Source organism: Momordica charantia, assembly GCF_013281855.1.
Source record: "Momordica charantia cultivar OHB3-1 chromosome 9 unlocalized genomic scaffold, Mcharantia_2.0 BLBB01000009.1, whole genome shotgun sequence".
Classification (NCBI taxonomy): domain Eukaryota; kingdom Viridiplantae; phylum Streptophyta; class Magnoliopsida; order Cucurbitales; family Cucurbitaceae; genus Momordica; species Momordica charantia.
In genome coordinates this window covers 2183996-2201963 of record NW_028275167.1, presented here as the reverse complement: position 1 = coordinate 2201963, position 17968 = coordinate 2183996, and the positions used below count along the sequence as shown (strand labels likewise).

Below are 17968 nucleotides of genomic sequence, written 5' to 3'. Positions count from 1 at the left end.
TTTGGTTCATATTTGTAAAAATGCAACACAAATTTTATATATAATAAAAACATTTTAATAGAAATTTATAGCTACATTGAAAAAAAATTTAGTGAGGAGAGTGTCATGTTAAAATTTTACTAGAATGAATGAGATAAAAACAAAAATGAAGGTAGCAACATAGTCATTTTTCTTGTATGAATATTTCGAAAATATAAGAACTAAAATGAATAAAAGTTAAAATATATGGATCAAAATGGACGTTTTAAAAGTATAGAATCCAAAATAAATTAAAGTCGAAACTATATATATATTAAACCAAAACTAAATAATAAAATAGGGTTCTTTTTTAGTACAACGAATGTGAAAATGAAAGATCGAATCAGAAAGAACAAGATATCGTGACGTCTTAGTTGGGAAAATATAGTAGGAATTTAAACTTTAAACTCAAATCTCTTATTCCATGATAACATTAAACTACTATATTTCAAAAATATAAATGGATGAGATCAACAGTTTTTGAAATGGGCAGAGCAAATATTTTTTGTGTTGTCTTTTAAAAAATGTTTGTTTTTTTCCCCTCATTCAGTTGCCTATTTCCAAAAGGGAATCTGCATTATTCTATGGGCTCCAATTCCCAGACCATTCCCCCATGTTGATTGTAATATTGTACTCTGAAGTATTTGAAAACATCAACAGTGAATCATCAACATCACAATTCAATCCACAATACAAATGTAAGGTTCTTATTTTATTCCAATGTTTAAAAGTTTTTCAACATTTACACAGGTTTTCCCTTCTCTCCAGGAAGATTGAGTGTTCACTTCATCAATAAGCTTCCAATTCCATTCTTATCAGAAATTTGGGTGTTCTATGACAGAAATAAAATGATTGAATGGGAGGGAGGAGGAGAAAATTAAATGGAAAACAACATCTATTCAACAAATAATGTTTGTTTTTGTGTACATTTAACGATGATGAGGACAAGATCTTTCGTTACGGAGCCAAGTATTTTCCATTTGAATTCTAACGGGAGAGTGATTTTCCATTTGCAAGATAAACTCAAAATTGAAACCAAGTACACCGCTGATAAATATGGAATCAAATAGAATGAATGGAAGAACAAAACAAACAACGATAAGGAATTAAATCAAACCAAAATCAAAATTTGTGAATGGAACTGTAAAATTGAGGAGCCAAGGCCTACAAACCCTGTTCGATCAGGTAGTCTCCCAACCTTTCAACGACCATGTTGCATTGGCCTGGAGTCAAAGGTTCATCATATATACCAATAATCAGAGCCTTCTCAGTTTTCTTCACAGTGATCCCACCAGCGCCCTATCGAATAATCAAATTGACCAAGATGTATTCAATAACAATGCAATGGAAAATTCCCACTTTTCTCATAAGATTCAAGAACAAAAGAAAACTATGGATTTAGAAGCAGAAAACCAACCTTTTTCCCACGAACAACAGATCCAGGCTCTCCCTGGATAACCATGTATTTTGTGCCACCAAGATGTAATCCAGTCAGGGCAAGAGATCCAGGCTCATCCAAATCCTTCATGATAGCCGAAATCTCATCCGGCTTAAACTGCAAAATTCCATAGAAATTATGCCATAAATACCTCGAGCAGGTTAACAACAAAATTTAATTATATGGCACGGCGATACAAAAATTAGTAATCATCACATGATCAATCTCCGCACGAATCAACTACGACAATGAAAAAAAAAGGAAAATCAAATACGTCACAGGAAGAAATTCTTCACTAATTTATGAATCACGAACTTGCGTTAATATTGAACCGTGCCGTAATTTTCACGATAGATATGTTCCTATCAATTCCTAATCCAACGGATTTCGCATCTCAACCGAAGAGATTACGATCAATCAGTTTAATCCAAAGAGAAAGAATAAAATTATACATTCCTCTTCATGCATCACTCCAACAGATAATTTTCAACAAGCAAAAACGAATCGGACAGAGTATCCGCTCAAATCAAATCAACAACAGAGGTCTCCATGTAATTCTATACCTCTCGTACGATAAAACTCAAAAAGTAAATGATAAATCACGAAATAAAACAAAACGAAAAGCGCATTTTAGGGCCAGATCCGATAACAGAATTACACGGACAATAACAAAATAAAACGTAATCGAAAACGGCGATCACCGTAGGGAAGGAGGAGCTCTGGGCCCAGACACTGCCGTCGTGTCCGATGATGGCGGCGGAGGTGAGATGGTTGCCTTCGATCTCACACATGAGGTGATCGTCGACGTACGTTTGCCATGACATTTTCAAGCTTCACCGTAAGAACTTGGAATTATGGAAATGGATTCGCTCCAAAATTTTTCTTTCTGGTTCTCTCTTTCTCGCACTCGGCTTCGCGTATGGTATGGCTCTGAGATATATAAATAGATGGATTTGGAAAAATAAATTGAAGAATAAATAAATAAATAACCAACCAGAAATCTGAGAAACGAACTGTGGCGCGACCGTTGTGATCCAAGGAGTGGCTTTCACGTTCACCATTCATCATGGATTTTTCTTAAAAAAAAAAAAAAGAAAAAGAAAAAAGCTTTATATTTTGATCGAAATTAGATTACTTGGAATTTATTTGATTTATTGTAGTAATTCTGGTCCAAACCGTGACCAATAAAACTATACTATCTGAAAATAGATGGTTAGATTCTCACCTTAAAAAGAAAAATTATTGATAAACTCAAACGAAAAGTTGAAATTTTAACCATATATTTGTAATAATATATATATATATATATATATATATATATATATATATATATATATATATTAGAATGCAGTCACATATAATATAACAAATAGAAAAGAAAGGAACAACTTAAAATCACGTTCTCAAAAAATTATTTTAGAAAAACTACTCGTGGAATCTCAAATCATTGAAATTTTGACAAGTAAGAAAGAGATATGCATAAAGAGAGTATATATTTATATTTTTCAGAAAATCTGAAACTTGTAAAATTTTTAATTGTAGTTAACATGAAAATAGATGTTGACCGATAACATTATTTTTTAAATAAGTTTAAGTTTGTGGAAATATAATCTATATTTAGTTTGTAAAGTGGTAAGTTTCATAAGTATAAATGCAACCACGAGATGAGTGAATCAACTTGGAAAACTTGGAATAAATAAACCCATATGACTAATATAAACTTGAATTTTTAACTCTTATTATAAAATTGAATGTGCATTTATTACATATTCATTATTATTAGATATTTTAGTATAAACTTTTGATGCTCAGATATTTTATTCATATCAAAATTATTTTACATTCATTCTTTTTATAACAAGGAGGTAGACGTAGGATTGAATAATAAATGAATATTTTATTACCAATTTGACCTTTTATCAATGGAACACTAATTCGAAATCCTATTTTTAGAAAATTTTTTCACCTTCATTGTAATCTAATGGATCGTCACATTTAAGTCACTTGCGTATATTTTGCCGATCACAATGATGGGCCAATCAAGCTTTTTTGGGTGGAGGTTAAAAAAAAAGATAAAATTAAGCAAATTAATTGGATAATCTGAATTGAAGGTAGATTCAATTACATGTTATAAGTTGAATTTTATCGAGTTAAATACTTCCTTTTTTTTCTTGTTTAATTTCGTGTTTGATAATATTCTCTAGTTAAATCTATGGTTCAAATCTAATTTTACCTTTGAATATTTTACTTATGCTCCCAAACTTTTAAATTTTTTTATATTTTATCACAAAATTCTACTTGCTAATTTTCCCAGAAACCTTGATACATTATTCAAAATTCAACAGCACACCAACTGCCTAGGATTTCAAATATTAATCCATAGTGACATTTAAAACCTCGTGTTTCATAAATAAAATGCATGTCCACTTTAAATATCTATTACATAGTTTGTAAAATAAAATAAAATACACATGCAAATTGAAGAACTAAAATATGATTTAAACTTAAATTTAATTATTTAAAAATATAATACTTTACAGTCTCAAAAAAAAAAAAAAAACAAGAATCTTATTTTACTCAAATGGCCTACCAATTAAATGATTGAAGTTGGAGAAACAAGCCCCAATGGCCTTCCAAATCTTACCACCACTTTCCATAGTGTGACTAATATGTTGGTTCATCTGCAATATTATGAAACCATGTAAATCAGTATTTGTATTGAGAATATATTAAACAACTTTATCTAGCTTAATGTGTTAAATTTTTTAATCTATCATAATATTAGACTGTACCTCCACCATCGTCTTCCATGTTGTAATCGTCTTCGTCGTCGTCGAAGTATTCGTTCTGCAACTCAGTGATGTCAGTGGGAGAAAATATTTCAAGAGTGAATACAAGAGGTTTTGCCAAGCAGAAGAATTGAAACAGAAAAATGGAAATAGATCCTATAAAGAGCTCTTATGAAGATTTAGATTCATATTCAGTATATCAGTCAGAACCTGATAATAATCATCATCGGTAAGTTCCTCAGACTGTGCATCGTCCTCTTCGTCTTCTTCGTCTTCACCTTCTTCTCCTTCTTTCTTCTCCTTGTCATCCTTGTCCTGCCCCTAATGAAGTAAAAACAAAAAAGAAATATCAGCACAGGGATCTTATGCAAAGTGTAGAATAATATCTAATTATAAACCACAACAATAATATAAAAAAAGAGTGAGTTGCAGTTATAAATGGAATTAGAGATTGAAGTGGAAAATGTCTTACCTTGAGAGATTCTTCGCGCTTCTCGAGAAAGTCCAATTTTTGCAGCCCTGTAACAAGATATGTAAATCAAGGATCCATCAAAAGGTGACTGATAGAGATAGCATAGGCATTGAATTTGTTGAGACAGAAACTCATATCGTCCCAACAAACCTGACTCGGGATTCCATTGAACTTTTCGTTTGTTCCGCAACTTCCCTTTGAAACCTGAAATTTGACAGTAGGGTATCAGTATACATAAAGCGACCTGAAAATAAAGGATTACTGTAAATGCCAAGTTAAACAGATGATCTTTAGTATATATCTCATCCCTCACTGAGAGATCTTAGATAACAAACCTTCAACCAATTCTTCAGGGAAGTTCCTAGATGTGAGCTGTAGAATTTGTGCGAGGGAGTCACGCTTCAATGTACTATTTAACTTGGATCTATCAGAAAACTTCTCTATCTCGGTTCTTTGCATCTCTGATAAAAAAAAAAAAATCCAAGCAGTGTACAAAATTACCAAATCCAATGCAACAAAATGTTCGAGACAGAAAGGCAATAGCAATGCTTTCAATAAAATAGAAGTAATAAGCGACACTAACTTTTCAAGACATTCTCCTCTAGGAAAAAGGGAGAGGCCTTCCAATAATTCAGCAACCTGGAGTTACAAATAACCAAGCCTTTTTCTTCAGGCACATCACTAACGCTGGGTAGGGTTACATTCTGTAATTGTTCCAGAAAAGATCTCCTTAGGAAATGTAATAAAGCCACGAAGCCTGCGAATATATGTACTACAATTTGACGCATATTTTGTAGCCTTCATCAACTAAATTTAGAAAAATGGATGGATTGATATCGAGAAATAAAAAACTGATATTCTAGGTTATTTAGGTTGAAACTATAGTGGTCATCCGCTCAGGAAATACCCTACAAAATTCTTGACACCAAATGATAAAGGATAAAATGGTTATTCCAAGGGATTAATTGAGATGTGCAATTGGCCTATACACCCATAACTATCCCAAAAAGAAGTAAAAATTCAAGAGGAAAGGGTAGAGAAGAAACCTACATATGTGGAAAAATGGACTACAGATTTCATATAAAACCAAAAGCCTTGGTATATTCATCCTTGAAACTATCTAAAAGTTCACATGACCCAAAAGTCTGTGTCACAATCACTCAATACTCAGAAAATATAAGTGAGATAATGCACGTAAAATTTACAAAGATGTTCTAATTTTAACTCAGTTGAGTATTAAGGAAGTTTGATAGCATTTACTATTAGCCCACCACTTCAACCTATGCAAAAGTTAGAATGAATTTTCTAGCTTGTGGAACCACCCACCTCTGGGAAAAGCTCGAATGGTTCTTGCTTGGCGTACTGAAAGGCCCCACCACCACCACCTCGTCCTCGCCCTCGCCCTCCTCTAAATGCCATCTCCTTGAGTGTAGAGCAAATGAGGAAAATACTCTAGGTAAAAACATAAAATAGGAGGTCCGATCTCAAATGATGACACTAAAATCTGTGTGCTAGACTAGGTTTTTTCAACAGCAATTGTAAAAAGTTAATGTGATCAGATACAATACCTGGAATTCTAGAAACCTTTTTTGTTTTGACGAGTCACTCAGATAATGGCTGAAACAAAAAAACGCTCATTTGCAAGTTGTGACACTAGTCACACTAGTATCCTGCAAAAAATGAAGATGGACTCGTCGACCTCAAGGTGCCAATTTTCAGAAAGAATGGAAATTCAAACACAACTTGAACTCATTTTTTTGAGAAGTATTTATAACCATGCATCTTAAACACACCTATTATCCCTATAATAGATGGGCTAGCCGCTAGAGAATTTTCATAAACAGACATGAGAAAATTTTCCTATCCAAAACCAATGACAATGTCGTTTCTCCTAATAGCACAGCGTGAATTCAGGCAGGGCGAAGTTCGATTAGGTCGGGCATCTATACCATATTGAAAACTTTAATGTGGAATCAGCACCGTGAAAGTGAGCGCAAACCGGTGCCAGAAAAACTATAAAAAAACAAAACGGCACTGGACCAAATTGCTCTGTTCAGGTTCTGCCCAGTTCGATTTTCAGTTCAAATTACTGTAACTACTACTCTTTCCAAGGCAATTTTCTTGAACAGATTAAAAAATTGTTCGATGGGATTAGCAACTCCCTCTTACACAGACATTATAATTCACTAAACAAATTATTGCAAAACAAAAGAGAACCGAGGACAGGAACTCAAACCTTCGCTGAATTGAGAGTTTTGAGAGAGCGGCTTTCAGAGGGCTTAGAGTCCGAGAGGAATGAAGAGACGATGGACTTTCGTGTTGCTCCAGTCCTTTGAGAGAAACAGAGAGTCGAAGGAGAATGAATAGATAGAATTGATACACAAGTCGGTCGGCGAAACCATTAAAGCCCAAAATCTCAGATTTTTGAGAGGGAAGGAGACGGAAAAATGGGAGAGGGGATGTCGTGCGCCAGAAATCTCAAAATACCTAGAAAAATTGAATAAAACTCGACAAGAAGCAAGAACTTGATGAGATCATCAATGGAATGAAGATAAGTAGTGACATACCCACTTGCGAAGGTGGAGCTTCGGGCGAGAAATTCGTGTCATCGATTGGAGAATTCAAACAACAAAGTTCGTTGCCCTAACACAGGGGGGTCGCGCCGGCGTGGCGGCGCGTTGCAGCAGAGAGAAATAGGGAGAAAAAACAGGGGATGCTTGCGACTGGAAAATTGAAAAATGGGGGCAGAATTCAGTTCACAAGTGAAACGGGTGGGGGAAAAATGAGGGAGGAGGGAGGGTAGAATTTTAGGGTTTTTTTTTTAATTAAATATGTTATAAATATATGGTAAAATAAAAGAGAGGGGAGGAAAGTTATTTTCCTTAAAATATTATTTTGCTTCTTCTACTTTTACCTTTCATTCTCTCCATTCTTATTTTCATAAGTTTTGTTACGAACAAAAAGAGAATAAGATACCACATTTAAATTTTTTAACATTTTTTGTTTTGGAATTGGGAGTTTGAATTATGACCTATTAATTAGATATAGATGTTTTAACCATTAGAACTATGCTCTTTCTCTTGTGGTTCGTTTAGTAAATTATTATTTTTTATTTTTTATTTTTTATTATTTTTTTCCTCCGTCCAAAATCCAAATCAATGGAAAGTGGAAATAGAAAGGAAATTTGTCATTTTGCCAAAAGAGGGGGAAGAACACGAAGAAATACGAGGGCAAATGATCAAGTTCGCAGTTCGAAGATAAAAAAAACGAAGAACGATTCAACAGCTCGTCCACCAAAATCCCTAAACAAAACACACCTAAATTTGAACAATCCCATAAACAAAACCCATCGTATCTTCTTCCTCATGATTCCTATTTCTTCTGCTTCGAATTTTCCCTCCTTCATTCTGATTCAGCTTCTCGAGTTGGAATCCATCAAGATTCCTTTCTTTTCCTGTTCCATCGACCAAAATCCTTCTGGTAGGCCCGCTCTCGCACGTCACGTCTCGCCATGGCATGGAGAAGCCGACACGGCGTGGCCATTGTTCGCCAGTTCTAAAAGGAGAAGAAATCAGTTCGAGTTGGAATTTTCTACACTTGGAATTCTGTTTAATCAGTCTATGACACGGACGGAAAAGCACCAAATAGAAACAAATTCAGCGGCGATCAGGATCAGCCCAACGTCAAACCGTAACTCTCCCGTTGATTCCATGCGTTCCCGTTCCCAAACGCTTTTCTGTTACAAAATTAAAGTAATCTCTCCTTCTCTTTTACTAAAATCTCACAATGGGTTTCGTTTAATTTATGAAATTATTCTCTCTTTCTGCCGCTGTTGATCGGTAATATGAGTTTTCTGTTATGATTCTCGACCTCTAATGGATTCTAGGTTGAGTTTAGGTTACGAAACTTGTTATGTGCTTTGATTTCGAATGGATCATCTGATTCTGTTTGGTTTATGCAGATGAAGGATGATGAAGACGACGACCTATGATAACTTCTGGTCATTGGGTTCATTAGTTTGATTAGATTGAAGGTTCTCGATACCAAATAATGGAAGAGAAGAGGAATTTAAAGCCTATATTATTAAAATTTGGGGTGGTTCTGGCTATTTCCTTTGCTGGTTTTCTCTATTCCCGCTTTAGAATCAGGAAGAAAAGACCTCGTCTGCCTCCTCCCTCGTCAAGTTCTTCAGGTTTTACAGTTAATCTTGTGTGCTTATTTGATTTCTTAAAATTTATTCTTAATTTCATCAATTCCATTTTAGCAGATCAGGGCAATAAAGTTGACTTGAGTAGAGGAAGAGGACCTAAACTTGATAATCAAGCAATAAAGGTAGCAACATCTGCCTCCTTTAATGTTATTCTTTTTGCAGCTGATGCCTATTTAAGTTTTCATAGGATAGATTTTACAGACTTGTCCCAGCTAAATTATGTTTGTACATTTTGGTAATATGAATAAGAACTTAGAATGTTCGAAAAGTTTAGACACCAGGTAGGTTTTATGAATTTGGCTGTGCAAATTTTGTGTAAATGCTAATACCTTGTGATGAAAGTATCTTATTAATGAAAAAACCGTTGGGACTGTTGACTGTTTTCCCTCAGCCTATGTCCTTGTGAATACAAAACCGATATGCGCAATGATTTGTTTTGAATATTTGTTGGTCTCTTAGGCTACTGTGGAGTTTAAATGACATAAGGTGCATGTTATGTATTACAGTCATTTCTAAGCCCATGTCGTCAATTGTCAGTTTGATTTCTTTCTCAGGAAGAGATGTATATACCAAAAGTTAATGTTGATGATTCAAATGTTGGTCTCTGCCCTAGCAGTAAGCGTAGTGTAGATAAAGATGGGTTGTTTCTCCCTGAGCTTCAGGAACTTGTCAAGGAATCTGATTTTCCTGCAGCGAATGCTGGGTTATCTCATGAGAAGAACGTTGAAGCATTGAGGTCGGGTCTTCAAACTCCGAAAGCATATAACAATTTTGAGACGGATGACTATGAACAAGAGATCAGGCACCTCAAAAGTAAGGTGAAAATGCTTCGAGAGAGGGAGAGGAACCTTGAGGTTCAGCTACTTGAGTATTATGGCCTGAAAGAGCAGGAAACTGCTGTCATGGAGCTCCAAAATAGGTTGAAGATTAACAATATGGAAGCCAAGCTTTTCACCCTCAAGATCGAGTCCCTTCAGGCAGATAATCGAAGATTAGAATCACAAGTTTCTGATCATGCAAAATCAGTGTCTGACCTTGAGGCTGCAAGAGCAAAAATTAAGTTTCTCAAGAAAAAACTCAGATATGAAGCAGAACAGAACAGGGGACAGATCTTAAATCTTCAGCAAAGAGTTGCTAAGCTGCACGATCAAGAATATAAGACAAATGAAAGTAATAAGGATGCCCGAATTAAGCTGAAAAGGATTGAAGATTTGGAGAAAGAGGTAGAGGACTTAAGAAACTCGAATTTGAGATTACAAATAGAAAATTCTGATCTGGCTCGGAGATTAGATGCTACCCAAGTTCTTGCAAATTCTATTTTGGAAGACCCAGAAGTAACCCTTCTTGCTGTAAATCTATCTTACTTTTTTTTTTCCCCAATCGTAAGGTGATGAAAAATTTATTGCGTTATCTATCTCATTCTCATCTTATTTGTGTAGAAAGAATCCCTGAAAGAAGAAAGGGAGCGTCTAGGACAAGAAAATGAAAATTTGATGAAGGAGATTGAGCAACTTCAAGCTCACCGGTGTGCAGATGTTGAAGAGCTAGTCTATCTTCGCTGGATTAATGCTTGCTTAAGATATGAGCTGCGGAATTATCAGCCCCGACCAGGGAAAACAGCGGCAAGAGATCTAAGCAAAACGTTAAGCCCCAAATCTGAGGAGAAAGCAAAGAAGCTCATACTCGAATATGCAAATACAGAAGGAATTGAAGGGAAGGGCATCAACATTATGGATTTTGATTCAGATCAATGGTCATCCTCCCAAGCTTCCTCTCTTACAGATCAGGATGATTCGTATGTTGATTTTCAAGCAACAACAAAACCAAGTTCAAACAAAATCAAATTCATAAGTAAACTCAGGAAACTCTTGAAGGGAAAAGATAGTCAACAAAACCAGGCTCTGTCAGCAGAAAAATCTGCTGCATCCATGGAAGATAGTGATTCTCCACGTTACAGTTCGAGTAATTCTACCGGCACCAATGCTACGAGAGCCGAGGGACAGGGTATCGGATCTGCAAATTCATCTCAGAGTTCGTCGAGACATTCAATGGATTTTCGCAGATTGAGTAGCCAAGAGTATGGAAAACCTGAAGACTCTGTTAGAAGGAACAGTGATGGTGGATACACTAACAAAAGACTTGTTTTAGGTAGCAACCGTATGAGCAACTCGCCATTTAAAACTCCTAGTCCGGATACAGAATCTTCTGAAAAGTCTGAGTTGATGAAATATGCTGAAGTTTTGAAAGACTCTCCGGGAGCAAAGAACCGGTCGCATAGGAAGGGTGCTGCATCCATTGATTCGTACTGAACATCACGAAGCTTGTCTGCCTTTCCATGGCTTCATCACCTGTTCATATGTGTATTTTAGCTAAGGGGCCGAGTATTTAGTGCCCAATATACCATACCGTTCACAGGAGGTAGGTAGAAACTAATTCCGCTGATACCGTTCTATCAGTGACTTATGTTGTAATGTTACTTGTACTATTAAATTGATCTTATCAACTTTCTCTAGCCATTGTGAGGAAATGTATAACTTATGGATTGCCTGTTAGCAAGACGGAAAACGAAAAGAGTACGTATTCTTTATCGGCCTTCACTTTTTCATTGAGTTTGTCCAACGTTTTAATACTAAATATGATCAAAAGCATATCATCATGTCTTTAACAAGTAGAAGAGTTTGCTGTGATAAGCACGAAATATTTGGAAAAAAGTGTAAAAGACAGCCCATATGGTGAAGATCAGATGAGAGCATAGCCTTGGATAAGCATTGCATCAGCAAGAATCTGGTTGGCAGCCTCGGATGGATGGATACTGTCCCAGAACATATATTTGGTCGCATTAGAACATGTTCTTCCAACTGTCTTTGGATTGCACAAAACCGATGCTGTCTCTACTGCCCCAGTGCCACAGCACCCTCTTCTCACATCATCAAAACCTTGGAGGGAAAAAGTAAAAAAAGTTATAACAAGTTTAGTTCTGAACTTTTAACAGTTGTGTCGTGTCTGTGAGATTCCCAAACTTTTAATTCCGTGTCTAATATGTCATGAACTTATTCGATATATTTTGATTTATGGATGTGAACTTTATAGGATCTCTCTATCTTTTCAATTTCATGTCTAATAGACCTGTGAATATAAGTCAGGGATGTAACAGATGTAAAATTAAAATTTTAAGGACCTGTTAAACATAAAATTAAAAGCTCAGAAATCTTTTAAATACTCTTTAAAGTTTAGGAACCAACCTGACACAACTCTGAACTTGTAATTTAATAAAGGAAAAAAATAGAGAGTGAATGCTACCACTCTTCTCACCGTGATTCGATGGAGAAGCAATAACGTCGTATAGAGGTTTGAAAACGTCGAAGATGACGAGTTTGAGACCTGGAAGCTGCTTTTGGAGAGCTGCAGCAGTAGAGTTGAGCTTCCTGTTGAAGACGAGGACATGATTGTTGACTGTTCGGACACAGCCCTTACCTTGGAAGCCAAAGAGAGCGAGGGCAGAAGGAAAACAGCCTAATGCAGGAAGTGAGGTGACCCCAATTCTTCTGGCTCCCACCCCATGTAAATCCTTCATTAAAGCCCACAAATCCCAACTTAGAAGTTAGAACATATAACATATATATACCTTAATAATGATTTTTCGGACTCCGAAAAATAATATTTAAGTGCTTACCAGTAAGTAGTTATCTCCTATCTATCATTATTAAGAATTTAACAACTAAGATAGAGATGAATATGTAAAAGAAGAGATTAAAAAAATATATACTTTTTCTTTATTAACCACGAGTCAGCGGACCTTTGGCCTTTATGCCCCTATGCCTGGATTACCTTGGGGTATGCACACTATCACGTACCCGTAAATATGCAAGGAGTCATTGTTTGGCGGAATTGTGTTCCATGTGACTTGAACTCAAAGACCTCAAGAATATTCGTTGAGGTCCCAAGCTACCGAAACCATCCTTTGGGGACAATTAAAAAAAATATATCTAGATCTTGACCGATGAGAATTTATCTCTATCCAAACCACCATTGAAAAATTTACAGCTCATTATTTTAAAAAAATCAACTATTTGTACACTTCCTTTATCTTAGTTGTCAAACATTCATGGTAGTAAGGCCAAGATATAGGTCCTCATTAATTAGAATTATTATTATTATTTCTTTTATAACTGGGAGTTGTAATTTTGCTTCCTTATATCCAAGAGCACCCCTGCCGGCTCCAAGGCTAAATTGAAGAGACATAAAAAATTTTTGATATTAAGTTCACCAGAAGGTTAGAATTTGAAACCTCTCACCACAAAGTTCAAACTTGAAACCTCTAAGTTAGCATGACTAAGAGACCGCAAATCTTTACTAACTGGATTATGCTTTGGCCCAAAAATGAAAATTATTAAGAACAATATTTAAGTGCTAACTATTATTCGTTTTTTTTGCATTATTCTATCTTATTTGTCAACCATTTAACACTGACCAACACCTAAATATATATATATATATATATATATATATTTTTTTTTTTTTTATAGTGGTAAGTGAGAAAGATAGCTACCTACCGACAAACACCTCGACATCATTATTAGGGTAAATGTAAGTATTCACTCATTCATTGTTGGCCTAAATAACACAGATATATGGAATAAAACAGTGATGTGACACTTAAAAGAAAAGGAGAGTGGCTATGTTTTATTTGGAGAGCTGTCCATTTTTATGACAATAATGAAGAAAGAGGCAGGCAAGTTGCTTGGGAGGAAGGTGTGCATTTAATGGGGCTATCCCACATAGCCTCGACAAGCCCAATTCTTTTTATTTTTATTTTTAAATGAGGTGAGATATTCGAGTCTCTTACTCAGTACTAATTAAAAAAATGTTAAATACATGTCCAACTAAGAGGTTATGTGTTGGAATTTTTATTATCACATGTTGTACTAAAAAAATAAAAAATGATACTTCACTGAGAGATTTTCTTTTCTTAAAAAATAAGAACTATCAAAATTTTAGGATAGTGATGGGTTGTTCCTTGGAAGATTCCCCAGGATGAGTAACCGTTAAAAATCACATTTTGGTCATTTTTTTTATAAAGTAACGATTTAGGATTCGTTTGGTAACATTTTCGTTTTATGTTTCTTGTTTCTATTCTTTTTAGAATTAGAAACAGGAATATGATTGTTAATCATTTATGTTTCTTGTCTCTCTTGAAAGAAAAAAGAAATGTAAACAAAAATATGTTGGATAATTATTTTATGTTTTATGTTTCTATTTTTTGTTTTTTTAGTATAACAACTCGTGGGAGTTGGGATTCGAACCCACTACTTCTTGATCGAGAATATATAACTTTTCAGGTTAGCTTATTTTTATTTTTAATTAAAATAAAATTTAAAAAATATAATATATACCTAAAGGATATAATTATTAAAGAAAATATAATTTACAATATAATTTTTTAATAAAAAATATAAATTATTAGCTTTAATTTGAAAAATACAAAATTTTTTGTTTAAGAAAATGTAATAGTTTTAAATAAATATTAAAATTTACAAAATATTTTACATTAAAAAATATATAATTAAAAAAAAGGGAAAAAATTAACCTTTTGCATGAGACACAGATCGGATATGGAGGAGAATGATGAAAGTAAGGTACACAGTGCGCCCCAGACAATAATGCAATTACATACAATATTGCCCAAGATATAGTATCTAACATTTTTTTCTCAAAAAAGAAAAAAAATGCTATCATTAAGTAGCATCTAGACCGACAAATAAGGAAACAAAAACAGAAAAGAGCGCTGTAGTTTCCAAAAATTAGTCCCTTTTTTAGAAGCGTTTTTCGAAATTTATAAACGAGAAATGATATTGATTACCAAATATATGTTTCTAAAAAATGGAGAAACACGAATAAGAAAAATAAGAAACATCAATATTACCAAACGGGTCCATAGTCTTTAAACTTTAATTTGTAACGATTTAATTCCTATATTTTCAAATTGGGATGAATTTAGTTTATGAACTTGAGTATGTAACAATTTAGACTATATAGTTTAAAATTTGTAACAATTTATTCACTAGTAAAAAATCTCATCAAAATTAAGTGTCGATTTTTATCATATAACAATTTATTCTTTGTAATTTATAAACAAATTTGGTATCTTGGATTTTCGATTTACATATATAAAAAACTCAGCGTAAAAATTTTCACGAGAGGAACTTAATCGTTACAAACTTTAAGCTACAGAGATTAAATTATTTCATATTAAAGTTTCGGGGTTAAATTATTACCTGCACTAAATAATTACAAACTTAGAGGTTAAATCGTAATTTCAAGAGAGATAAAAAATATTTTTTAACCTATTTTAATCTCTTTCTTATTTTATATTTTATTTCATTTTCCTTGTCCTCATTGACCTTAAATTTAATAATTAAGAGAGATTAATATAAAATTAAAGATTTTTAAAAAAATAATAATAAGTTGTGAAAATATTTAACGGCGAGTTGAACAAAATTCGCTAAATTAGGTTAAATGAAATGAAAGTACCTTGATGAAGGTGGAGAAGGAAGCAACGAGGAAAGAGGAGTACTGATCGGGCGTGAATCGTCTTCGAACCGCCGGATTTATGTAATAATTCTGAAGATAGTCGCCGGTGCCGCAGCTCACAATATGCAACCCATCCTTAACAATGGCGGCTGCCTTCTCCCGTCCGGCCACCGCCGCAACTTTCCTCTGGTACTCTTTGTAATAATCGAGTTGGTGAGCCAGCGTAATCGCGCGCTGTAGAAGCAATAACAAATCAAAATGAGGAATCGATCAATTTTCGGCGATTCGAATTAATTGAGGAAAGGTTTTTTCCGATTCTCGGAAGGAGGCGCCATTATACATTGGAAATGGAAGCTTGCTCGTCGTAACCGGCGGCGGCGGAGGCGAAGCTGGCTCCGATTAGGAGGTTCCGGCCGACGGCCTCTGGGCTGAGATACGCCGGTGGGTAGGTCTGGAAACCGAGGATTTCGGCTGCATCGAAAAAAAAAACTTTATAAAATAAATATATATTTATAAAAATATCATAATTTTTATGTGATGATAGAAGTCTGTAAATCATGCTATTTTCAAAAAAATTAAATCTAATATTATTATATATAAATAGGTAAATTTTTTGTGCTATTTTTGTAATTCCATCTTCTTAAATTTCAGCTCCCCCAAAATAAATAAATAAATATATATATATATATATATATATATATATTAGGATTGTCAATAAGAGAGATGTGTGTACGTGTGCTTACCCACTAAGTTGCAAATAAAGGAGTAGATATCATCCATACGTAGTACTATAAATTTTAACAAATAGTAATCCCGATAATTGTTTGAGTTGAACAACCACGGTGACCAATAGAAGACTTAAACTCGAGACGTATAAGAGAATTCTTAGTAAATATTCATATATACTTCTCCTTTCTCATGTTAGAAGAGAATACTTAAAAACTATATACAAATTTTGGGAACAAGAAGTTTAGTTTTTTTCATATCATTTGAGATTTCTCTCATTAATAACATTGATTATTTTTACTTGTAAAATGTAAAATAAATATTTAAAAAATTAATAAATATTTAAAAAATTAAAGAAAATGTAACAAATTTTCAATATTTTATTTTAAGAAACTATTTTTTAATAACCTAAAATATGAGAGAACAAAAGTTTAAACTAAAATGATTATCAAACATAACTACAAACTGTGTTCACACGTTTATATATGAGCATTTTTTTAGTTCAATAACATATATAGGTGGAGATTCGAAACTCCGTTTAAAAATATATCTTCTTAACTATGTAGTTGAGTATTTTTAACATAACTATTAGTTTGGGCAATTATATATAGTTATGTTCTTTGAAGTTAGAAATATAAAATCGAGAAACAAACGCCCATATGGTAACGTTTCTGTTTTTTATTTTTGTTTTTTATTTTTGAGTAAACAATGATAAAACTCATGGCTCCAACACCCATTGATTCAGAAATGATAAGATAACATTTTTATTTATGTTTTGGAATAAACTTAGAAGCGGGAACAAGAAACAAGAAACTTGTTTTTGTTGTTTTCAAAATTTCTATATAATTTTAAGAATGTTTCTAGAAAAATGGAAAAAAAAAGAAACATAAATAGTTTTTAAACGTTTCTTCACAAAATTAGGAAGAGAATAAAGAAAACAAGAACGTTAGTAAAGGAGTCCATTACTTCCAAAATTTCTACATAATTTTAAAAGCATTTATTTAAAATGAGTAACAAGAAACAGTAACAATTACCAAACGCTAATGTTTCTAAAATATTAAAAAAAACAAAAAAGAACGTTATCAAACAGTCCAAAAATGTCACGAAACACAGTAGAAAATTAGGGTTGATTACCAGTTATATCGGAGACGAGTTTTCCATTGCTGAACCTGCCGGTGGGTTTGTGGCTGATGAAATCTCGGCCGTAAGGAGGGTAGTTGGCCTTGAAAAGGGTGCTGCGATTGTTGTTGTTTCCCACATCCACCGCCGAGTCGCCGAACATCAAGATTGCCGGAAATATTGTGGCGGCGGCGGCGCCGGTGTCGGCAGAGCCGGTGGCTGGAAATATCATTGCACAAACGAAGAAGAAGCTCATAATAAACGCAGCCATCTTCTTTCTTCGGCGGTGTTCTTAGCTTGCATGAGCTATATATTTCTGTTCATTCTAAATCATATCCATATGTCTTGCTTTTATAATCCCAACTCTCCAAAGAAAAAATCTTTTAACTCACCACGTGCTTCAATTTTTACCGCCATTAATCATTAGTTACGTGGGCATTATTTAAGAATGAACGTCGAGAAGCATCAAAAAATTATTTATGATAACATATGGTAAGACATAGTGCTATAATTTTATTTTCAGAAGTTAAAATTACAGAGTTTAGTTTTTGAACTTTCAATATTGTGTCTAAGTCGTTAACTTCTTTGTTTTCGTGTCGGATAAGTTTCTAAAATTTTAAAAGCACCTCATAGATTCTTAAGACCTCATTTGATAACGTTTTTAT

The 17968-nt window shown here is 33.9% G+C and overlaps 4 protein-coding genes across 13 annotated transcripts; 1 reads left to right on the top strand and 3 right to left on the bottom strand.

Annotated features, from left to right (window-relative positions):
- Positions 1-895: 895 nt before the first annotated feature.
- On the bottom strand, positions 896-2540 carry LOC111018668 (profilin-3). 2 transcript variants are annotated; one of them, XM_088118088.1, is made up of 4 exons: positions 2451-2540; positions 2158-2386; positions 1436-1573; positions 896-1317 (listed from the first exon to the last, which is right to left on the bottom strand). In XM_088118088.1, the coding sequence occupies exons 2-4, from the start codon at positions 2278-2280 to the stop codon at positions 1183-1185; spliced, it is 396 nt and encodes a 131-aa protein (XP_087974214.1). In that variant the 5' UTR covers positions 2281-2386; positions 2451-2540; the 3' UTR covers positions 896-1182. The 2 variants fall into 2 exon arrangements, with proteins under 2 accessions (XP_087974214.1, XP_087974215.1); XM_088118089.1 differs by having other exon boundaries at positions 2471-2508.
- Positions 2541-3934: 1394 nt separating this feature from the next.
- Positions 3935-7521, bottom strand: LOC111021466 (DNA-directed RNA polymerase III subunit). Of its 6 annotated transcripts, none has more exons than XM_022298459.2 (11): positions 7285-7520; positions 6954-7204; positions 6286-6387; positions 6044-6169; positions 5301-5421; positions 5053-5178; positions 4868-4921; positions 4718-4764; positions 4456-4566; positions 4249-4303; positions 3935-4137 (listed from the first exon to the last, which is right to left on the bottom strand). In XM_022298459.2, the coding sequence occupies exons 4-11, from the start codon at positions 6134-6136 to the stop codon at positions 4121-4123; spliced, it is 624 nt and encodes a 207-aa protein (XP_022154151.1). In that variant the 5' UTR covers positions 6137-6169; positions 6286-6387; positions 6954-7204; positions 7285-7520; the 3' UTR covers positions 3935-4120. The 6 variants fall into 6 exon arrangements, with proteins under 6 accessions (XP_022154151.1, XP_022154143.1, XP_022154160.1 ...); XM_022298451.2 differs by having other exon boundaries at positions 6954-7047; XM_022298468.2 differs by having other exon boundaries at positions 6044-6139; positions 6954-7047.
- Positions 7522-7907: 386 nt separating this feature from the next.
- Positions 7908-11454, top strand: AR791 (actin binding protein family). Of its 4 annotated transcripts, none has more exons than XM_088116960.1 (5): positions 7908-8469; positions 8679-8909; positions 8985-9049; positions 9482-10261; positions 10367-11454. In XM_088116960.1, the coding sequence occupies exons 2-5, from the start codon at positions 8768-8770 to the stop codon at positions 11234-11236; spliced, it is 1857 nt and encodes a 618-aa protein (XP_087973086.1). In that variant the 5' UTR covers positions 7908-8469; positions 8679-8767; the 3' UTR covers positions 11237-11454. The 4 variants fall into 4 exon arrangements, with proteins under 4 accessions (XP_087973086.1, XP_022147425.1, XP_087973085.1 ...); XM_022291733.2 differs by having other exon boundaries at positions 8982-9049; XM_088116959.1 differs by having other exon boundaries at positions 7908-8556; positions 8982-9049.
- Positions 11455-11505: 51 nt separating this feature from the next.
- Positions 11506-17636, bottom strand: LOC148208829 (GDSL esterase/lipase APG-like). The gene is made up of 5 exons (XM_088116962.1): positions 17319-17636; positions 15799-15929; positions 15459-15692; positions 12240-12495; positions 11506-11863 (listed from the first exon to the last, which is right to left on the bottom strand). Exons 1-5 carry the CDS (start codon positions 17572-17574, stop codon positions 11667-11669), a joined length of 1074 nt encoding a protein of 357 aa, XP_087973088.1. The 5' UTR covers positions 17575-17636; the 3' UTR covers positions 11506-11666.
- Between the last annotated feature and the right edge of the window lie 332 nt (positions 17637-17968).

Excerpts from the sequence above, each read along its gene's own strand:
- AR791 (XM_022291733.2), top strand. The coding sequence starts at position 8,768 with ATGGAAGAGAAGAGGAATTTAAAGCCTATATTATTAAAATTTGGGGTG. Across the intron at positions 9,050-9,481 it reads TTGATAATCAAGCAATAAAG|GAAGAGATGTATATACCAAA; the intron begins GTAGCAACATCT and ends TTTCTTTCTCAG. Across the intron at positions 10,262-10,366 it reads CTATTTTGGAAGACCCAGAA|AAAGAATCCCTGAAAGAAGA; the intron begins GTAACCCTTCTT and ends TTATTTGTGTAG.
- LOC111021466 (XM_022298459.2), bottom strand. The coding sequence starts at position 6,136 with ATGGCATTTAGAGGAGGGCGAGGGCGAGGACGAGGTGGTGGTGGTGGG. Across the intron at positions 5,179-5,300 it reads AGAGGAGAATGTCTTGAAAA|AGATGCAAAGAACCGAGATA; the intron begins GTTAGTGTCGCT and ends TTTTTTTATCAG. Across the intron at positions 4,567-4,717 it reads AGCGCGAAGAATCTCTCAAG|GGGCAGGACAAGGATGACAA; the intron begins GTAAGACATTTT and ends TTACTTCATTAG.
- LOC111018668 (XM_088118088.1), bottom strand. The coding sequence starts at position 2,280 with ATGTCATGGCAAACGTACGTCGACGATCACCTCATGTGTGAGATCGAA. Across the intron at positions 1,574-2,157 it reads AGAGCTCCTCCTTCCCTACG|TTTAAGCCGGATGAGATTTC; the intron begins GTGATCGCCGTT and ends GGAATTTTGCAG. Across the intron at positions 1,318-1,435 it reads CTGTTGTTCGTGGGAAAAAG|GGCGCTGGTGGGATCACTGT; the intron begins GTTGGTTTTCTG and ends ATTATTCGATAG.
- LOC148208829 (XM_088116962.1), bottom strand. The coding sequence starts at position 17,574 with ATGGCTGCGTTTATTATGAGCTTCTTCTTCGTTTGTGCAATGATATTT. Across the intron at positions 15,930-17,318 it reads ACTCGTCTCCGATATAACTG|CCGAAATCCTCGGTTTCCAG; the intron begins GTAATCAACCCT and ends TTTTCGATGCAG. Across the intron at positions 11,864-12,239 it reads TGCTTCTCCATCGAATCACG|GTTTTGATGATGTGAGAAGA; the intron begins GTGAGAAGAGTG and ends TTTCCCTCCAAG.